The 21,894-nt window shown below is 50.8% G+C and overlaps 1 protein-coding gene across 1 annotated transcript in view; it reads right to left on the reverse strand.

Moving 5' to 3' along the window:
• Window positions 1–21,894, reverse strand: part of FBN3 (fibrillin 3) — a 114,234-nt gene that overhangs the window by 24,310 nt on the left and 68,030 nt on the right. The window contains 17 exon segments of the mRNA XM_030033280.1: window positions 3,201–3,329; window positions 3,704–3,829; window positions 3,977–4,204; window positions 4,809–4,934; window positions 7,113–7,163; window positions 7,244–7,381; window positions 8,183–8,302; window positions 9,153–9,278; window positions 9,657–9,782; window positions 12,184–12,237; window positions 12,640–12,915; window positions 13,634–13,756; window positions 14,240–14,365; window positions 15,863–15,982; window positions 18,583–18,726; window positions 19,418–19,615; window positions 20,277–20,429. Of these exon segments, the coding sequence (XP_029889140.1) occupies window positions 3,201–3,329; window positions 3,704–3,829; window positions 3,977–4,204; window positions 4,809–4,934; window positions 7,113–7,163; window positions 7,244–7,381; window positions 8,183–8,302; window positions 9,153–9,278; window positions 9,657–9,782; window positions 12,184–12,237; window positions 12,640–12,915; window positions 13,634–13,756; window positions 14,240–14,365; window positions 15,863–15,982; window positions 18,583–18,726; window positions 19,418–19,615; window positions 20,277–20,429 (2,364 nt within the window).

A 21,894-nucleotide genomic window follows, 5' to 3' on the forward strand; every position in this document is an offset into this window, starting at 1 on the left:
CTACAGCTAAAGTGGCCTGGAATACATCTGACAATGGGGTGACGGGCCCCTATCAAACAGTCCTACAGGACCCATGCCTTTGGTTCTCCATGGTGGGAGACTGTTCCTAATGAATTGCAGGATGCAGGTTCAGTGCTGATGTTGTCTACTGCCAGGGGCTGGCAAGAATTCCTCCCTCATGAGGCTGAAGCCAAGTTCTTTTGCCAAACACAGATGGGAAGAAGTTAATCCTTGACCACGGGAAATGCCGTAGTGTCACAACACCCTTTGGGGTGAAATGACTCAATCCCCTGTCACCTAGAAAAAAGGATAAGGAGGATTGTGCAGATAATAGCATTAAAAAAAAAACCAAACAATGAAACACAACATTCTTTATATAAAGATAGCAGAAATCTCATTACTGCAAGAAGTCAGCAGGCCATCAGTGGGGACTGTGACATTCTCGGTATCTCAGAAATGGAGGAGGAGAAGGAGGAAGATGACCAGTGTGAGCTGTGGTAACTCATGCTACAAATTGTATGGAAAAGACAGAAAACCATTCCAGTGGCAGGGCGGTGATATATTTTAAAGAATCCAGAGAATCAAATATGAAAAATAAATAAATGGTATTGAATCATGCCACAGATTGAAGTGGTTTGAAAGTCCAAGCCAAAGCAGAAAGAGCAGAATATTAAGGCTAGGTCAGTCAGACAAGTTAGTCTGGCTAGACAGACGAGAAGAGGAACATGGTATGCCAGGAATTAGAGGACAGCAACAGTCTGGCTGACTTGTTGGAGACGAACTGAAGTACTGAGGTCATTGATGGGATTTTTTAAGCTACAAACAAGAATTATTAAATTGAAAACAGATGAGAATCTGACAGAATAAAAACAAGCATTGGCCAGATGGGAGGAGCTGTAAAGAATTATCTGAGGATAAAGGACGATTAAATGGGCAGGTGAAAGGGAGCCCTTAACAATTATAACTGGAAATAGGGTGGGGTAGAAGAATGCTGATGGTCTACCAGACCTTCTCATGAAGGACTTGGTCTGTACAAATATTTGGGGAACTGGACAGGGGCCTGATTAATGGTTGAGGCTGGTATGAAATTGCTGCAGATCCCAAGGAATGGTGCAGAAACAGCAACAGTTGATTACATGTCACAAAGTGAGACCAAGTTGAGAGTCATTTTAGAAAAGATTCAGTGGAAAGAAGCCCCACCAAAATTGGATGAATCAGCAAGATTCAGAGCTAGAAGAGACACAAGCTATCAAATGGTGAACCTCTTGCTGACCAAGGTATATCTCCGTGTTCTCGTGCCAGCAGAGGCATTTGATTTAATAGCACATGGCTGTAGGATGTGCAATGACAGCAGGAGGCCAAGCAGTGCTATAAAGACCAAAGCTTAATATGTCTCCTAATATAGGAGTGGAAATAATAGGTCTACTAATCTCAGCAGTGGTCTAATGATGATATAACTGACAGCTACTTGCAAGGAACATATATTACCTAGAAAAGGGACCAAGCTACATGTAATTGGATTAAAATGACTGATGTGGAATGTGAGACATCATTTATGGCAGGTAGATGAGCCAAGGAAAGAAGATAACTGTGGTGGCATGGATAGGGTACCACACAAAAAGATCTGCAAGTTGAGAAACATTCTGCAATGGTGTTTGAAAATACGTGGTTTAATGTAAGGGTTGAACATATGCTGTTAATAATGTCTGGAGATGGGTATACATTTAGAGTGTGGATATGTAAATAATCAGTGGCAGAATAAATAATAGATGGGTAAGACAAGGCTGAAAGAAGTAGGAGATCAGACGTCACACAAGAAACAGCCAAGTGTGTATGAGAATTGGAGCTCACAGCCATCGAGTTCAAGCTGCCGGCCTGGCAGAGCTCCACTGTGTACTAGCCAATCCCCAGTATAAAGGTTGCCGTCTCCCTATATAGCAGGAATGAAAACACCAGTCATGGATCCTGTCCCAGCTCCGTGGCAATGCCAGGCTCAAGCTCCAGCTGCTGGTGGCTGAAACAAGAGGAAAGGTTAGTGGCCAAGGTTTGGTGCAAGGGAAGGTCCAAGTGAAGGAAGAGTTCAAAATGAAGGAGAATGAACGTTGTACAAGTACACGAACGAGTACAAGCTGAAAAGGGAAATACAAGGCTTTAGCCTTATGTAAAAAAGGAAGGCAATATTGCACTGGGATTGCAGGAAAATGTCCTTTGGGTGTAGCAAGCAGGAAAGGGATGGGAAAGAACTTGAGAAAAACTGGTCGGTGGCCCCATGGGCTCCCAGCGTGGGCTGTCCTGTGGGCTCCCACAGCTGAGGTAACCGTGACCAGGAGGTGGCAGGGCAGGACCAACGATGGTCCTGCCATCCTTCCATAGCAGGAAGAGCCCAGGATACTCGCCTGGGCCTGGCACTATACCCAGAGTCCTCCCTGATGCTGGCCTGGGCTGCCAGTCTCCTTCCCCAGCTCATGGGACACCACCAGCCTAGGTGCTGGCCTCTGGTCCAGGAGGACCTCAGAAATTGAGGTCTCTGAGGGAAGGCTCTCACTTTTGGCCCCAAGTCTGGCAACATTTTGACAGTCTGTCTTTGCTCTGCATGGTGCAGAGCCCTGGGGCACTGCTAGCAGAGACAGCATGGGGCCTGTCACCGATGGACTATTGGCCCATGTAAGGCACAAGATCCACGCAGGAGGCAGAGGCTACAGCTCTGTCTCTTTGCCCTCCTTCTCTGGAGGGGTCTGGGGCTCAAGCCAAGCCTTGCTGGGGACATGGCCTCTCCCTTTATGTCCTCCAGCTTAGAGAGCCTGTGCTGTGTCTCATGAACCCCTTGACTTCACTTTGCACATGCTTTGCTGTCCTCCCAGGGTTACATCTATGGTGCTCTCAGCTACATGCACAGCATTCCTCTCTCTACACGTGCTGCCCTTCAGCCCCGTTCTGCCTTTGCAATCAAAGCAAGGCAGAAGACTCACTACCCTGGGGAGAGCAGAGGCTGCCAGGGCTCTCTGCAGCACAGGGACTCCCACAACTCCCCCAGAGGGCAATGAAGAGATTTCACTTGACACCAGGGAGCAGAGAGCCGGACAGCCAGACGCACAGAGAGCAGCTTGGCACAAAGCCCTCTGTCAGATCTGGCACCAGCTACTTTCTTCCCTGTTGCAAAAGAGTAAGGGTGCTGCCCTGCCCCGGAGACAAGTCCTTACCCATGCAGTTCTTCATCATCATGAAGCCACTCTCGTAGCCTTCGAAGCACTCGCACTCGAAGCTTCCTGGTGTGTTGACACAGGTGCCATGGCCACACAGGTCTGGTGAGATGCGGCACTCATCGATGTCTGTGGGGATGAAGACCAGCTAGTGGAGGCAGGACAGACTACAAGCACCACTACAGCTGGCACTGGGCTGCCTGTACTGCACATCAAATTCAATGAACAAGGACTGGCAAGTCTGACCCAGCAGACCAAGGAACTCCTTTTCCTGAAGGGAGAGACAGCAGTTAAGCTTTCTCTCTGGAGCAGGACTGATCCTTCATCCCACGAGCAGGAGGAGCCTTCTTCTGCTCATGGTCCTGCCCTTGGCTTCTCAGCATGTCCCCAAGATAACTGCCATGACTCCTCTGGGTACCACCATCATGCTAAACACCCCAGAAAGCAGGCAAGGCAGCAAGATGGGCAAGAGGGATCTGGAGGGGGGGCTACTCTTCCCTTACCTGTGCAGTTCCTTTCCTCAGCATCCAAAGCAAAGCCATTGCCACAGAGACACCTGAAGCTGCCAATGGTGTTTCGGCAGGTCCCATGAGTGCAGAGGCCAGAGAAGACCTTACATTCATTTACATCTGTGGGTGAAGGCAGAATAGCAGTGTTTCAGGGAGGGGATGTCTGCAATGAACCTAGGGTCCCAGGGCAGGCAGCACGTTCCTTGGGCTGTAGCTGAGATGGGCTGAGCACAGCCCACGATCAGCAGCTCCGCTCTTTCTTCTCACCTTTGTAGAAGGGCCTTCCTGAAAGCACATCGCCTCGATTGGCAAAGCCAGGTCCCCTCGGGCAGATGGCCTTGTACTCGCTGGAGCCGATCTTGGGACATTCTTCACAATCGATGCCCCAGGCTGAGCCCACAGAACAGCAGCACATGTCGATCCGGTACTTGCCCGGCAGAGGCTCTGTGCACTCATCTTCATCCCACTTCATGTAGCACTGTTCCACACGCACGTCTGGTGAGAGAACAGAGCTGAGCCCTTGTCTTCAGCACCTAACCTCTGGTAAAACCAGACATATCATTTTCTGTGACATAGTTATCAAGATTCCTGGAACAACTTTGGCTGAGGCATCCTCCAAACAATGCCCAGGTATGGGCCATTTGGATGAGGTCACTTTGTTTGGGATGCTATGAGAGATGTAATAGTAAGGACATGGCCAGCCTGGGACTGTTGGCAACAGGGCCAGAGAAAGGACCTTCCGTGGTGTAGTTGGTAGTGCAGATGGCCCTATGATGGGCACAGGTTTGTCACTGTGTGCCCAGAAAGCAGCCAGGAGTTGTTTTAGGACTGCTGGCCTGTGTCATTAACCAGTTAGGTTATCTATTTGGCTACCCCTGAAGTCCACCCGAGGAGAACAATTGCATTACCGGCTGGACCTGGGGACATGAAGTTATGGCAGCCTTGCCTTGGTTAGACTGATGGGTTTGGCAGCCCTTACGAGGTACGACGTGCCATCACTCTATTCCCAAGACTGCTGCGTGTAGGGTAGGGGGTGGTGGGACCTCTGTAGAGGGGGCTGAACAGAAGCCAGGATCTGGATGAGATGAGGTGTCCTTACCCACACATGTCCTAGCAGTGCCGTCAAGGGTCAGTCCTTCTGGACACTCGCACCGGAAGGAGCCAGCCGTGTTCACACAGCGTCCATTTGGGCAGACGCCAGGGAAGACCTCGCACTCGTTCACATCTGTTGGCACAAAAGCAAAAGACAGGCATGAGAGTGGCACATGGCCAAGCCCAGTATGGCCTTGAGGAGCTCCTGGAGGAGGCGGAAGGAGCCCAGAGCTGCCCGCAACCTGTCACAATGAAAACCACATGCTCCACGCAGAGCCACAGCCATGCCCAGACACTTTTGCAAGGAGGCTGCATTACAAAACCTTGTCAGAGAGAGACAGGGTGGTCCTGTTGCACACATCCATAGTTGGCACAGCACTGACAGAGCGGCACCAGGACTCACAAACATGAGTACTGCTGATGGAGCAGCTAAACCTGAAAACCCATTTCCAGGCACATGAATGACAAGAAAATCATCAGCAGTAGTCAGCGTGGATTGACCAAGGGGAAGTCATGATTGATGAGCTTGATAAAATTCTGTGATGAAATGACTGGCCTGGTAGGCGAGGGAAGAGTGGTGGATATTGTCTACTTAGCTTTCAGTAAGGCCTTTGGCACTGTCTCCCATAAGATCCTCACAGACAAGCTGTTGATGTACACGCTGGTTGAGCAGACAATGGGTAGATTGAAAATTGGCTAAATGGCTGGGCCCAGAGAGTGGTGTTCAGTGGCACAAAGTCTAGTTGGAGGCCAGCAACTAGCAGCATACCCCAGGGGTCAATATTGTGTCTGATCCTGTTTAACATCTTCATTAGTTATCTGGATGATGGGGTAAAGTGTATCCTCAGCAAATTTGCTGATAATACAAAACTGGGAGGAGTGGCTGATACACCAGAAGGTCATACTGCCATCCAGAGGGACCTTAGTAGGCTGGAGAAATGGGCTGCCAGGAACATCACGCGGTTCAACAAGGAGAAGTGTAAGGTCCTGCACCTGGGGAGGATCAATCCCATGCATCACTATATGCTGGAGGTCACACAGCTGGAAAGCAGCTTGGCAGAAAAGGACCTGGGGGTTCTGGTAAACACCAAGTTGAACATGAGGCAGCAATGTGCCCTTGCTGCAAAGAAGGCTAATGGTATCCTGAGCTGCATTAGGAGTGTGTGAGAGACTGAAAGAGTTAATGTCTCAAACATTGTGGTGGGGCAAGTTCTGCTTAACTACGAACTGTGCATAACAAGGAAACCTGCCTAGAAAGGAACCCCAGGTGAAAAGAAGCTGATCAGCACCCGTCAGTAACAGGACCGGGAGGGTGTGCCAGAGGGGGCACAGCTCCCTGTTCTGATGTGCTGTTCTGATATGCTGAGCAGGACAGGTCACCATGCATGGCCAAAGATCACGTCTGCAGGGAAGGGGAAGTCACTCACCAAATGACCCCCAAGCCCAAAGGCTCACAAACTGATCGTGACACCTAATTAGCCTAATGAGTTTGAGTGCCTGCCCAAAAGGGGGACAAAGATGATAAAAGGACACAAACTGAAGCCCCATGTGCGCAAGCCCACTGGAACTGGGCCCCTCGGCTGACTGGGCCAACACTGGACCCAGGACCGTTGAAATCTTTCTCTCTTCCTTTTTCTCTCTCTGTCTTGTTCTCTCTTTCCTTTTCCTTATCCATAAAATCCCTACACCTCATCCCTTTAGGCATAAAACCATTGACCAAGTCTGGGACTAGGAGTGGATCCAGCTGCCCTGGGATCCTCTCTGAGAAGGAGTCTAGAAAGCAAGGGGGTCTGCTCTGAACATCATGACTCAGCAGGAGAGATCTCCTTCTTCCCTGAATTGATGTATATGGTTACCACGGATTACACAGTTTACGGAGGTAGTCTCATGCCAATTCCTGTTGTGAGAAACCCCACCATCTACTGTTATGCCTCCCAAGTTCGGTTTGCTTCTGTCATGAATAAAATGTTTAACTGATCATTTGGTGTCGTTTCACCTTAATTTAGCCCAAGGGAATTCCAAATTCAACATGACTCCCTGGTCTGTCCAGCCTGGGTCATGACAGAGTGTTGCCAGCAGGTTGAGGGAGGTGATCCTTCCCCTCTACTCAGCACTGATGAGGCCACAACTGGAGTACTGTGTCCAGTTCTGGGGTCCTCAGTACAAGAGACAGATGGACATACTGGAGAGAGTCCAACAAAGGGCCAGAAAGTGTAGATCCCCCACCAGAATCAAAGATGCAGGGTAGCAACAAATAAACAATGACCATGTTCCCGATAAAAAAAGCCTTCTGTGCTCTGCAGTACTTTACCTTCACACGTGACCCCCTTCATCCTAGCATACCCCCGGGGACAGGCAGTATCTGCAAGAAAACAGAGGAACGTCAGCAAAGAAATGGGCTGCCTCCTGCCTTCCTGATCTCTGTGCCAAGCAGAGCCTTACCGATCTCACAGCGCTCGCAGGGGCTGCCCCACGCTGCTCCCAGCGTAGCACAGCACTCCGATTTCAGCGTGGCCCCGTTGATGTTCACCTCGCAACGCCCATCCTGGATGTTCAGCCAGCATGTCCCTTTCATGCTGTCTGTAGGGGCAAAAACAAGGTGTGAGTGAAGAGCTGCTCCTTGATGGAGGTTCTCAGCTTCATGGAAGCCAGACTGCCACGAGAAGCAGCTAGGAGAAACTATCCCTGAGCTGCAGTATGACTATTGCTCTCTGGCATCACTTTATCTTTTAGGCTGTGGGGCCAAGCACTTTGCAACACGGACACAAACTGTGCTGGTGCCCAGAGCCCTGTCTCACAGCTGTGCTGTGGAGCAGTATTTCTGTGCTCTGATACAACTGCTATCATGTCAGTTCTGTGTCCTGCCCTTTTCCTAGTCCAAGCCTGCTCCTCTTCTGGGTAGAAATAGTCCTTTCTCTCCAGCTGCCCCTGTGAAGCCTTGCAAGGCCCTGACTATCTAGGAGTGGGAATTGGGTACCTTCTCATCGTCTTGATGAGAAGGGATCTACTTCATCTTGATGTGCCTTAATGTCAGCACGCTACAAACCCATCTGGTGAGTGAGAACCCACCATCCTGATGCCCTGCAGGATCCCCTGAGACCCCATGTCTGTGCTTTGTCTTGCTGCAGCACGGTTGGGGATTTCTGTGTCTGACACACTGCTCAGAGCGCTGCCTGAGGTTGCAGCTTTTCAGGCTCCCTGGATGCATAAGAACTATGTTAATTGTTACCAACAACCAAGGAAACACTAAGTGAGAGAGAGAGGCCTCAAAGGATCCCCATCCCTAAGGCAGGAGCATGGGACTTGCTTCAGATGAACAACAAGGGGTTCATGATGGGCACTGCTGATATCAGAGTTGCCTGTAGAAGGCCACATCCTTACCCACGCAGATGGTGCCACTGGGGTCCAGCTTGCTGCCAGGGGAGCACTCGCAAGCAAAGGAGCCAGCATTGTTCCTGCAGACACCGTTCACACAAGGGTTAGAGGTGCACTCATTGATGTCTGTGGGAAGAAAGGGACTGTCATTGTAGTGAGTGCCGTGGGACCCAGCTTTCTGGGCCAAAGACTGGGGGAGATGAGAAGCAAAGAACGTGAAGAAAGGAGTTTTTCAACTGTTCAGAGGATCACCAGTCCAGACCACAGGAGTCCTGCATATACAACTCAAGTATGCACCATCTCAAGGGGGATGGGCACTGACAGCAGACACCATGAAATTAGTGAGCTTCTTCAGGATTGAGGGAATGGATGGATTGAGGGTGGTTGGTGCAACTACTGGGGAACGATGGACTCAGTCACTCAGGGCTGCTCCTGGCTAAGATAGGAGCAGCCACAGTGCTGAATATGGCCTTCGTGTACCTGTCTGAACCAGATGTGAGGCTACACAGCATTTGCCATTTTTCACCTTCTTTACAGAAAATCACTTTTTTCCTCTAAATAGACATTTATGTGCAAAGTGCCAGTTCTCAAATGTTTGAGGACTTTGTGGTCAGGAAACAATTTCCCCCACTCCAAACTGTAAGCTTTCAATCAACCCCCCCAAACTTGCAATTTTGGTCAGGTTTTAGCTAAAATTTTGGGGCCCTAGAGGAAATTGTTCTGGTTTTCAGCCACTGAAAAGCCCAGATGTTCTGGGTTTGGATGTCCACCATTTTGAATGAAGTGTGAAATTTCTCCCTAGGAAAAAAAAACAAACCCACAAACCCAAAGCCTGGACCTGCTCCAGTTCAAACCACTGCGGTCAAAAGGGAACCAAAGACACATTAGACCTTGAGCTCGCTTTCAGGCAGGACCTCAGGCCACAGCTCTTTGCATCTTATGAAGATGCTCTCCATTGCCTTCAGAGTCACATTACCTTCACAAGTATCTGTCTCCGTCCTGAAGACAAAGCCCTTGGGGCACGTGCAGGTGTAGCTGCCGGGTGTGTTGCGGCACAGTCCGTTGTCACACAGCAAACGATTGACAGTGCATTCATCAACGTCTGTGGGCAGAGAGATGGGGTTTCTGAGCTACGGCACCAGCATCCACTCTTCTACTCTGCCAGCTCTACAGAGCTCTGGCAGCCTGAGAGGCACCGAAATGCAGTACCGACCTCAAAGCAATACAATGTGGAAAGTATGTTAAATCATGTATGTGTAGTTTCTCGCGTAGCACCTTGTGCTCTTCCATGTGGACAAGGCAGCCCTGAATGGGGACAGTGCTCGAGGGCATCAGCTGCCGTATCGCCTCAGGCTCCTGTACAGCTGGAGGTCTGCATCTGGCTCCCAGCCTCATACGCTGAGTGCATGCCAGCCTCTCCCCACCAGCCCTGAGCTCCCGGTTCCCTATGCCACACGGAGCCTGGGCTGCCCTGACTCACCCACACAGTTCTTGCCCGTGGGATCTGACTCGTAGCCCAGGTTGCAGATACAGCGGTAGCTCCCACGCAGGTTCTCGCACATGCCGTTGGGGCAGATGTCTGGGTTGAGGGCACATTCATTGATGTCTGCGCAGAGAAAGAAGTCAAATTAGATGGACCACAGCAAATGCAAATACAGAAAACTTCCACCCCCTAATTCTTCATTGTTCCTTGCGGTCAATAGCCAGCTGGGGCATGCCTCTGCAGAAATCCCTCCTTCCTGTCCTACCTACCCTCCTGGTTTGACCTAGTAGGTCCTGGGGAGCCTTGTTCCTCTCCTTCTGGTGCTGTGGAGCTGGGCATCTTTGTCCTGGGGATACACAGCTGATCTAGCATAGGGCTCTGAGCTCAGGAAGAGAGAACTGGGTAAGGGGTTGAGATAAGCCCAGACTCGGTTCCATATCAAGGGCTCTCAGGTCCTTCTGTTACATTCTTGGGTCTCCTTACAGTATCTCTATCCCAGGTACTCAGGTCAGACCATTTAATTATCCCTCCTATTGGAAAAGGTGGGAGGAAGAAGCTGTTTATAAGGTGGTGTGAGCAGGATGCTGGGGCCAACTGGGGTAAGGGAAGAACATGATGGACAACCTGCCTGTGCATACACAGCCCTACCACAGGTGACCATTGCTGGGGGCAGAACAGGGCAAGGAGTACTCAGACATATTGGAGAGCACGCTGTGGGCAGCTGGGCTGGCAGAGGGTCATGTCCATAGCTAGGTGGTCACAGCAAAGCCCTTCCGACGGCAAACAGTCTGTATCTCCTAGCCCAGCCACAGTCCCCAAGCTGGGAGCTTGACCACACAGCTGCCAGGCTAGAAGAAGTCCTGCTCAGGCCAAAGTAAATTTCCTTTCCCTATTGCTGACATAAAGAACTGTCTGAAAGCAGGTTGGGCAGCCTGGAAAGAGAGAAGTGAGGACCTGTGGCCTCTGCCTGGTTCCTAGCCCTGGAGAATGTGTGGTGGTGGTGGTGGGGCAGGGACAGAGAGGAGTGTTATGTTTGGGTGAGGGCAGGGCCTGGGACAGGGGCCAAATTCTGCAGGATGTCAAAACCTCAGCTTCAAAGACTTGCAGAGTGCCTTGGACAAACCTGCCCCAAACTGAGAGATTTTTGGACAGTTCTGCAGCAAGGTGTGGTGGGTTCCACAGCCTCTTCATGCACATAATGCTTGGGCTCAGGTCTGCAGAACGTCTGGCAGGGAGAGCTGTGGGCATCTCTGCCATCACCTACCTCCTGCCTCCCTCCCCTGTCAACAGCACCAAGTGCCCTCTGCATGTGGAGAGTAACCCAGAAGGGTGGCAGCCAGGTGGGCAGCATCTGTTCCTCTGCATCAGCATCTTCTCACTGCCTTTTTGGAGTAAACCTCTGGTGCCCAGGCAAAGAGATTTTACCCTGGCAAGAACCAGCCTCCCCACAGAACAGGGCAGGTTCGTGTTCGTACAGCAGTGTCCTCACAGTGCCATAGGGCCAGATGGCAAGCAGCCCAGGCCAGGGCTTCCCAGACACTGCTGGCCTTTGTCTCCCCGTGCAGTTGGAGTTCAGTTACATCCCCAGGGAAATGCAACCCTGGAGAGCGCTGAGTGCACGTAGTCCTGGCTGCGGGCAGTGATGGGCTGACCAGAGCATGTCTGACGTTAGCTTCTTGCTAGAAAGCATCTTATCGTTAGCCTGAGACTGACTTCGGCCAAGACACGGTGCCCTGGAAGGAAGCCCAAGAAGCCACCAGGGTTTTGCCTCTGGCTCATTCCCATTTGGAAAGTTTTGAAAGGCCGTAGCTATCTGGCTGCTTTGTGCTCTTCCTGCTGATCCAAGCACTGCCCAGGGCTGGCAGCGCAGCCGCCTGCCTGACCTCTTGCACAGCTGTCTAATTCAAAGCAGCCCCTTGGCAACACATCCCAACACGCGCTTATCACCTCCCTCTCCCTGGGAGACTGTGAACCCTCTTCTCCCTCGACCAAGGGAGCTGGAGGGCAGAAGAGGGAAACAAGCAAGAGGATGCAATTGGTCACGCTCTTCATTCCCATCAAAGCAGGGAGTAAAGCCAAACTCTGTGTGTGCATCCCCAGAAATGCAGTTCCCACAGGGTGCCAGGAATCAACCACTTGATTCAATACACAGTCCTCAGGGATGCTTGCTCAACATTAACTCGTGGTGCCTTAGGGAGGAGAAAAGACACACAGCATCCCTCTCCCCCTGTGCCCAAGCTCACATCCCACCCACAGACACTCACTAACACAGAAGTAGGTTCTTGCATGCACTTACACCCACCCAGGCTCTGCAAGCTATCCTGCGCTTACTCACAAACAGCTCTCACGCACACAGGCGTAACGTGCTAACTCTTCAGCACACCCTCCGCAGTGCCAAGTCTCTCATGGCACACGCTCCCACAGTCACACGGATGCATGCACACTCCATTAAAAGCAGCTGAAAGCAAGCTGAGAGTGACATTAGATGTGCCTGTCTAGAATCTGGTACATGGGACGCACATACCTCTGCCATCAGCTGTTATTCCAATGCCGCTGCTGCAGAGTGCCTGGAATTCAGCTGTGTAGAAAGCACAACAGAGCCATTAGTTTTTCTAGACAGTTCACGCATCACAGTGACATTAATTCTGGGTAGCGTTGGATTCATTGTTTGTTTGTTAAAGTGTCAGCTGTGGGCTTCCAAGCAGTGTCTGTTTATACTTAGGCAATGTGTATTTTAGAGCTGATACTTGCAGCTAATAGTCCAACATTGTGAGAATCCCTGCAATGAGATCAGCATCAGATTTGTGGATCCAACCTAAATTTGTTGACTGCATGGCATCCCTTTCCCCCTGCCTATGTCTTTTCCATGTCACTGCTAAGTTGCTAGGCCATCTCAGGGATGTGTCAAACTGTCAGGGACCCAGAATGTCTCCGAGCACCTTCCTGGCTTTTTGCAAACTCAGCTGGAAAAGGAGCTCACCAGAGTTTTTGGCCGGACAGGGTTGGCAGGGCTCTCCGAAGCCATGGTCTGGGTTAGCACAGCAGCACTCAGACTTGGTGACTGCTCCCGGAAAGGGACGAGCACACGTGCCCTTTTTAATGCCTCCATAACAGGTGCTGCGCATGTGGGTGTCCACGCAGACTCGTCCATCCACCCCGATAGCCAGGCCCCCGAGGCACTCGCAGCGGAAGGAGCCCTCTGTGTTAATGCACCAGCCATTCATACAGATTCCTGGCGTCTCGCACTCGTCGATGTCTGAAAGAGGAAGCACGAACTGGTTGTTACCTACCCACAGGCAGCAGGACACACAGACAGGGGCTTTGGACTGTTTTGCAGGGAGACTTGGAGACTAAGAGGGAGCCAGAGGTGCAGTTTAGAGCATCATGTCCCCTGCATGCTCTGCTGGTTGTCCCTAATGGTTCAAGGGAAGGAACAGGGATCTGGGCTTCTTCAGTCTCCTGAGACCCAGCCCCTTCTCAGAGTAGCAGGGTCTGGTCTCTGCTCTGTTAATGGGGCAGTGACGCACAGAATTCACCCCATGTCACAGCAGCATACCGAAGAAATGCTATGTTCTCCTCCTCCTCCTTTCTCCACTCTGCCTTTACATCCTAACCTTCCTGGCTTTGGGAGGTGGCACACAAACCGTAATGGAATGTGCTGTAGAGGCTGGGAAAGCTGTGGAGATGACTGCTGCCAGGTCACATTGGCTATACAGAGCTTCACAGCCCTGCTTAACCTCCTTCAGAAAGAGGATTTAAGCTCCAATTTGTGCTGAAGTAGTGGAGATGCAAGAACATTTTCCCTTGTGCTCATTCTGTTGTGAGGGGGTAATTTCTGGTGGCAGAGCAGGAGATGCCTGGCAACAGGCTTGGTTTTTCTCAGGTGCCCTTGGCCTCAGACACATCGCAAGTCCCCAGGAATGTGTACGGCTGGCTGGGAAGAGGGCAGAGACCAAGCTTGGGGACCTACGCACCGACACAGTACCGCCCATTGGGAGCCAGCACAAAACCGGGCTTGCAGATACATTTGAAGCTGCCGTCCTCGTTGATACACATCCCATTGAGACACATGTTGGTCGTGGCACATTCATCATGATCTGGGGAGGACAAACAGAAACATGAGCTGAGCCCGAGAGCTGCAGCAAGACTCTCCTGTGCTCAAAAACTCTGTCCCCCATCTCATGGTCAAATTGCTTCTTATGGCAGTGGGTGCTAATCCTCAAGGCAGAGTTCCCACTGCTTCTCCTGGTGACAGCTGTCCTGCTGCGTCCCTGCCGCTCTCAGTACCCTGCTCAGCCGGCGCAGCTCGCAGCAGGACTCAGACACTGGCTGCTGGAGAATGTCCTGCTTCCAGACCCAGCCCTGCTCATGCTCCTGGACCGTAAAACCTACAGGTGCACTCCAGGAGTGCTAGCACCCTTATAAAAACATCTTCCTATTTCAGTCCTCTCATTTTAAGATGCACTCTGCCCTAGAGATGAAGGGAGTACAGCACAGATTAAAGTAACCACCGATCCGCAGGGAGGACATAGTCTCAGCTCAGTCCCAACCTCCCCAAGGCACATCAGGAAATAGCTTACCAACACAGTTCTTGCCATCAGGGGTGATTTCAAAGCCAGCATTGCAGATACACTGGAAGCTGCCATCAGTGTTAACACAGCGGCCGTTCCTACACATTACTCCATTCATGATGCACTCATCAATATCTGGCAGAGAAATAAACATAAGAAAGTAGCAGCAGGTGGAGTGAGAATCAGTTCCAGCTTAATACGCTCCATGAGAAAACCGGGCAAGTGCTCTCAGACACTCAGAGGGTGCCCTGCTCCAGGATCACACTCTTCCCTTCTGGATGAACTACAGGAGATGGAAAAGATGTAAAAAAAGCTTTCTGAATGCTCTGGAAGCAGCAAAACATTTGTGAGGTTAGAGCTCTGGGATCTCAAACCATCCATGATGTCTTTGTCAACCTTCTGCCCCAAGGCCCCCCTTTGCAACTCAAATTATCGAAGAAAGGAAGACGACTGTCTCACGTAGGGGGTTGTTACTGACCCTCTGTCAAGAGCTGGGACAGACAGGATGAGCTATTTTATGAGCAAATTACTGAAAACCAATAGTCTGGCCCCAGCAGCAATGGATGATCCAGACCCTTTGTAGACTTCTCCTAATGTGGAGAAGTTAGCTTGAAAGGAGCCTGGCAGAAAAGGGTCTGAATCACAGATGAAATGGGGTGACCCTGCACAGAAGGAAACCTTTTGGGCTGTATCAGCAGAAGAGCTATGTGTAACCCACATGGGGCCTTTTCTTGTCCTGACAGCCAGAGAGGTCACAGCTGAAGAATGACATCCAATTTTGGCACCACACATTAGAAAAGATAAGGACAAAATGGAGGAAGTTGAGAAGATAAAAGCAAGGACAATGAGAAGCTTAGAAACATTACCAATGAGAGGAGATTGAGAGACTTGCATTTGTTTAGTCTAGAAGGCAGATGACAGGGGGTTACAAGTTGCAGTTCCCCAACATGTAAAAAATGTTGTAAACGAGACAGTGATGAATTTTCATGGCCAGAAAGAGAACCACAAGAAGAATTCAGCTTAAGAGATTTAGTTTGGAAATTAGGAAAGCCTTTCACATTGTTAGGCAATTGGGGGGTCCTTTGGAAACCCCCAATCAGAAACCACTTGACAGAAAAATAAAAAAAACAAATGTCAGGCACTGACAAGGAAATCTGCCTTTGTTTCTTGTTCACACGGGACATTACCTTCCCACCATTCTTTTTCAGCACTCCCTCATCTAGGGCACCATCTTGCTGCAAGACACTGACAGAGCAACTTTGCTAGAAATTGGAATCCCTACATTGATACAAACATTCCTCAAAAATCCTATCTTTTGTCAAAACAAAATGTTGTCATCTTTAAATAGAGTTCTGCTCTTGAAAAGGACTCTCTAAGTTCCTTGATCGCCTCTAGTCAATTTTAAGGTAGATAACGGTAGAGGAAACTTCTAGACAGATTTCAGGACACTGCTGGCAGCTCACCTGAGTTGTTCTGAAATCCTATCACACACCTGGCTGGGAGGTTTTTTGGTGCTGGGGACTCCACACTCTGTTTCCCCTTTACAGCCATTTTCCTTTGGTACCTAGGTCTCTGATAACCCTGCTGACACTCCTGCAGCACTCTCCAAAAGGAGAGACAGAAAATACTTACCGATGCAAGCCTGCTTTGTGGGGGTGCTCTGGAAGCCCTCATGGCACTTGCAGTGGTAGGAGCCAGGTGTGTTCACGCAGTCTCCATGCACGCAGGGGCTGCTGGAGCACTCATCCACATCTGCAAGAAGAAAAGCCTAAACCCGTGAGTCACCACTATACACAGCAAGCTACCAGGACAGGTAACAAAGGCTGCTCCTGTGAGCTGCTGAGCCGGTCCTTTCAACTCCAGTGCTCAGCATCCTGACAGCACGGCCAGCAAGGTCCCTCTGGATGGCATCTCTTCCCTCAGGTGAATCAATTGCACCACTCAGCTTGGTGTCATCTGCAAACTTGCTGAGGGTGTACTCAATCCCACTATCTATGTCATTGATGAAGATATTAAATAGTATGGGTCCCAGTATGGACCCTTGAGGGATGCCACTCATTACTGGTTTCCACTTGGACATTGAGCCATTAACTGTAACTCTGGACTCAGTCCTCCAGCCAATTCATTATCCATTCAACAGTCCATCTGCCAAACCCATATCACCCCAATTTAGAGGTAAGAATGTTGGGGAGGACTATATCAAAGGCCTTATAGAAGTCCACGTAGATGACATCCGTAGCTCTCCTCTTTTTCACTGATGCAGTCACTCTATCGTCAAAGGCCACTAGATTAGTCAGGCACAATTTGCCCCTGGTGAAGCCATGTTGGCTGTCTCTAATCACCTCCATCTTCCATGAGTTTCAACATATCTTCCCTTCTGAACTGTTTATAGCCATCAATTCCAGTGCTCCGGTAGCGTGATTAGTCCCACTGCATTTCAGCTTAGCTTTCTAGCTGCACAGTGGCTTCCAACTCCTTCTGTTTCTTATCCATGCTGCATGCATTGGTATAGAGGCACTTCAGCTGGGCTATCAACCCTCTCACCTTTTTAGAGGAACACACCCTTATTCCTTTCAGGCATTTCACAGGTGTTTCCCTGTTGGTTCCTAATACATCAGCAGCCCCTGGCTCTTTGTTGCTCAAAATTCCATCCCCTTCTAAATCTAGTCTAAAGGTCTCCTTGTAAGTCTGGCCACCTATTTAGCAAAGACCTTCTTGTTCCACTTGATCAGGTGAACCCCATCAGCTCCCAACAGACCTGGCTTCTCAAAGGTAGATCCATGATCATAGAAGCCAAAACCTTGAGTATGGCACCAGGCATGCAGCCAGGCATTCACCTGTTCAATTCCTCTCCTCCTTCCTGAACCTCTTCCTCTGACTTAGAGGATAGAGAAGAACACCACCTGTGCTCCAGATTCTTTCAACATTGCTTTCAGTGATGTATAGTCTCTTTTGGTTGTTCTAAGTTGCCTTGTTGCAGTATCATTAGACCCTACATGGAATAGTAGGAGTGGATGATAATCTGGAGGGTTCACCAGTCGCAGCAGCCTCTCAGTGATGTTGCAAATGTGAGCTCCTGGGAGGCAGCAAACTTCTCCAGAGAAATTGGGGGGATGGCAATTGGGTGCTTTGGTACCTCTCAGTAAGGAATCTCCAATTACTAATACTTCATGGGCTTTTCTGGTGGCACTGGTTCTAATGCATGTGGGGGGCTGGATCAAGGTTGCATGGTTGGCTTTTCCTGGATCTTGTCCATTACTCGTGTGCTCTTTGTCCTCCAAACCTAGAGCGTCATATCTCTTACATAGGGGAACTTCAGAGGAAGGTTCTTCCTTCTGCCCTCAGCAGAGATAAGGGTCCAGTCTCCTTCATCTTCTGAGTTATTTGTGTCAGTCAGCTCAAGGCTGAATTCAGGCTTATCTCCCCCTTGCACAGCCTTGAGGTAGGGCTGTCACTCAGCCTGGGACAGCACACAGTACCACATATCTACCTCTTGCGTACATTGCCAAATACCATGCTGCCTGTTGAGCTCCTCTTATAACACAGCTACTTGTTTGAAGAGTTCCTCTAGTTGGACATACTTACATAGCTGGGCTATGACATTCACCACTGCCTTCAGGTGCTGGATCTCCATACAACCTAAGGTCTGGACAGTTATTTCAGCCTTTGGGAGGTCTGCTTGGGTGGAGTTGTCAGCATAGGAAGGCTGTTCTTTGCAGATGTGGTGGGTAGACACCATCTTCTTTCAGCAGGACACAGTGTCCTTATAGTTCTCAGAAAAAATAGCCCACTTACTTATAAAATGGTAATTCTTCTGAAAGATGCCATCCTTCTAGTTCTAATTCCTTGGAGACCTCAAGCTTCTGAGTAGGCTTGCACAGCTACCAGCTAGCTGGGGTGACCATCAGGGCTGCAGCCTAAGCCTGCGGCGTAAGCAGAGCAGGCAGCAGCCCAATAACCGGCAGAGCACGCTGCCCTTCCTGCTGCTCCCTGATTACTGGTGCTCCCCAAGGGCTGGTTATATGGGGCTTCCCATGGTGTGAACTGGCCACCGGGACCATTAGCACCACCCCGGTGCTGGGACTCTGTCCAAGCAGTGACAAGCAGCTACGCCAATGGCAATGTTGTGGCTACCAGAGGAGAGCTGTCACCCTGGGTGTTCTTTGCGGGGCAGACATATCCTTTCTGTCATGCTGCTTCATTACCTGACATGAGCCCTCTATCTCCAGCCTCTTGTTGGGAGCTCTGACTGGGATGGGGGCTGTTGGGGCAGCAGCTCAAGGTGCTGTTAGGAGCAGGCATGGGGCATGGTTGGAGCTGATCTGTGTGCGTGTCGGGCAGATCCTACTCACCAATGCACTCTCCGCGCACATCCTGCTTGTACCCCATGTTGCACTCGCAGCGGTAGCTGGATGGGGTGGGGATGCAGCGTCCATTCAGGCAGAGGTTAGTGAAATGCTTGCAGATGTCAATGGTCTGATTCAAAGTGGCGGTTCCTGGAAAGCACAGAGACAGCATCAGGTAGAGGATTACAGCTCCCTTGATTGTTCCCAGGAAGCAGGGTCAGTAAGTCCAAACACCATGACAGATCAGTGATGTTCCTCAGCCCTGAACAACCGTGGGGCTGCACACACAAACTCAGTTGTCTCAGAAATCTCTGCAAGGTGCTGCAGTATGTGGCATGCCCCTACCCCACTGACATGCACAAGATGGCACAGCCTCTCAGAAGCAAGCTGGGAATCAATATTTATTGACATCCAGTGCATTTTCACAGGCTTCAGCCTTTAGCAAGGAGCTATACAGGGATGCACATGACAGGGGTATCCAAGGTGGTGAAAAAAACAGTTTTGTTTTGGGGAGGCAGAGAGTGAGGCGGTGACGTGAAAGCTTCATTCCTATTTGGTAATTAGAAAGATATTCTGCACCAGAGCCAGCCTCGGCTCCCTTGCTCTGCCAGCAGATGCTGTTTGATCTGCTTCTGGGCTCAGCATCTTGCACAGTATTAGTGTCACATCCCATCACTCCCCCCACGTCAAAATAAACCTTGTAGCTGGCTAAGAGCATGGGCGCTTTGCTCATGTGTGCATGGCTCAAAGAAGCGGGCCGGCACGCAGGCAGACACGCTGCCTGTGTTCTGAGACAGGCAGCCAAATTGGGTCAGCACAGTAAGAAAGTAATTTTAATTACCAATGCTTGAACTTCCTGGGCCCATTCCAGGCAGACCTGGGATCCCGCCTTGTCCATTTGCCCCATTTGGTCCGATGCCTCCAGGCCCGTTGAGTCCCGGCCCAACACCATTGGGCCCAAATCCAGGAATTCCTGGAAAGCTCCCAGGGAACCCTGGCACGACTGGGAGTCCTTCGATGCAAAGCCTGCGGTACTCATCTGAAACAAAACAGCTGCCTTAGTGCTTTTCCAAGAGTGCCTGAATCCCCCTCCTGCCTCCGCCAGAGTGCAGAGAACAGAGGGATGGAGACGGACCGGCAGGGAGCAAAGAGAGTGGGTGCTGATGGGAAAAGGGCAGATGGGTGAGGAGGGCTGTAACACCCTTCACTCCGGAGCAGATGATGAGACACAGCTTGCCAGGGTGTTTGGCAACGGCTTCTCAGGGTGCGTGGGACAGCTGGCACCGTGGGCTCCCTTCATGCAGGAAAGGACGGGACACAGGACGGTGCCAGACACTGTGAAGCTCTGCCCTGCTCAGAGCTGGTGATGAAAGAAGAGCGGCAGAGAGATTTATCTACAGTGCTGTGCCTCCTCAAGGCCTCCTGCTGCCTGGGCTCACCCTCATTTGGCTCCAAGGATCAATTATGGTGGAAGCCAAAGAGACATGAAGGGGTAGGAGGAAAGGGATAAATTCTCGCCTTGGCTGAACTCATTTGGCTCAACTTCAGATGAGACCCAGGCAGGAGAGCCAGCATCCCCATGTGACCTTTCTCTGGGTTTTACGTTGATGATTCTCCACGTCAAGCCTGGGGTACCACCAGGGCCGTAAGAGCCAAGAGTTGGCCAAGCAGCAGGTGGAGGTCCTTTGGGTTGCACTTACCAGACCCCCGGACAGGGCACATCTCTGGAGTCTGACCAATGGCCCAGCAACGCCCTGAGTCACAGCAGCACTGCATCTTGGTGTACTGGCCGGGAAGGTCCCCGGCACAGCGACCCCCGATCAAAGCAGAGAAACACGTCCCAATCCGCTGGTCTGCAGAGAGGGAGAGGAGAAGGAGACATATTCACAGCATTTCATCACCATATTCTTGGTCAGGTCCATTCCAAATAGCATCTCTTCTGGCTGTCCAATGTCCCAATCTGACCTGCTGTTCTGCCTCATCCTCCCAGATCATGAGGTTCTCCAGCACCTCCATCGGGAGCACATCAAGGCTGTAGGGCCAGGCCTCATTCCCCAGTATCAGATCTCACATTCCCATTTAGGCTCCTAAATACTATAAGCAGCCTGACCAAGAGCCAGAAACAGGCAGGAGGTGGGCAATCCCTCCCCATTGGATTCTCCATTGGGAGCTGCCTTCCTTGCCCTGCGGGAAGGACAAGCTGACTCAGCAGATTCTGGCTGAACTCACAGAACAGAAAACAGATGCGGTCCCCCACGTCATCCCGTGCTTCCTCACCTTCCCAAAGAAATGGGATTATTTACAGGTGTCTCCCTCCTCTCACCAGAGTTTCTGCACTAATGAGAGATGTCAGGGACGGGTTCCACCACTGACCCAACATACCAGCTGGGAGAGGGGCTGAGATGTCCATTCTTCAGGTTCCTCCTCTGATGTTAGTGTCTGTCTTCCGTATTTATATTACATTTGTGACCAAGGGTAGGCAATCAGTGCCAATATAACAGTACAACAGGCCCTGAACTTGGCGACGTGGAGGGCAGTGTCTTCTCCTCTCTTGGGCTGTTGGACCCAGCACAATCTATTTTCCTCTGATTTCTGCCACTAAAAACACTTCCCTGTGATAAAAACAATCCAGCGCTGCCTGCTACTATTTTGAGGGTTCCCAGACAGTGAGTGGGCATTCCTCAGCCATTCCTGCTCTAGGCTGAAGCCCTGGCTGCAACAGTCCTTTCCCTTGTTCTCACTTGTTGCAGGACAGAGCTGGCAGACCAAGGTGGTCAGCCATTTCCTACTCCACTTTGCTCAGGCTGGGGATTCAGGTACAACCCTTCCAGCGTTAGTCAGTGATCCCCGATGCTGTGCTAAGCAAGGACCTTGCCACAGCCACCGGTGTCCAGCGTGGTCCTGCACATCTCAGGCCTGGCAAGGACCTGCCCCTCCTTCCCAGAACTGATTTAATGGCAAATGTCCCACGTTCCAGGCTTCCCATGAGGAAGCATTCCCTGCCAGGTCCCAGTGGTCCCAGCACCTCTCGCTAAACAAACGGAGCTGTTCCCAATTCCGCATCCCTCCAGCCTGATCACTCCCATTCCCAGTGGATGCCTGTTTCAGGTCATGGGTTAGTTCTCACAGCCTGGACTGAGCTGGGAGGAGAAAGAGCCCTGGATGGTGGTCAAAGTCCGCAAGCCTGGCCAAAGCCACAGACACCGAGCCTGGCACCGGTGTTTGGTGTGTGTGGCTTCTGGACAAGGCCCAGGAGACTGAGGGTCTTTCACATGTCTAGCAGGCTCCGTCTGGCACCAAGTCCTGTAGGAAAACCTG

Source organism: Aquila chrysaetos, chromosome 12, assembly GCF_900496995.4.
Source record: "Aquila chrysaetos chrysaetos chromosome 12, bAquChr1.4, whole genome shotgun sequence".
Classification (NCBI taxonomy): Eukaryota; Metazoa; Chordata; class Aves; order Accipitriformes; family Accipitridae; genus Aquila; species Aquila chrysaetos.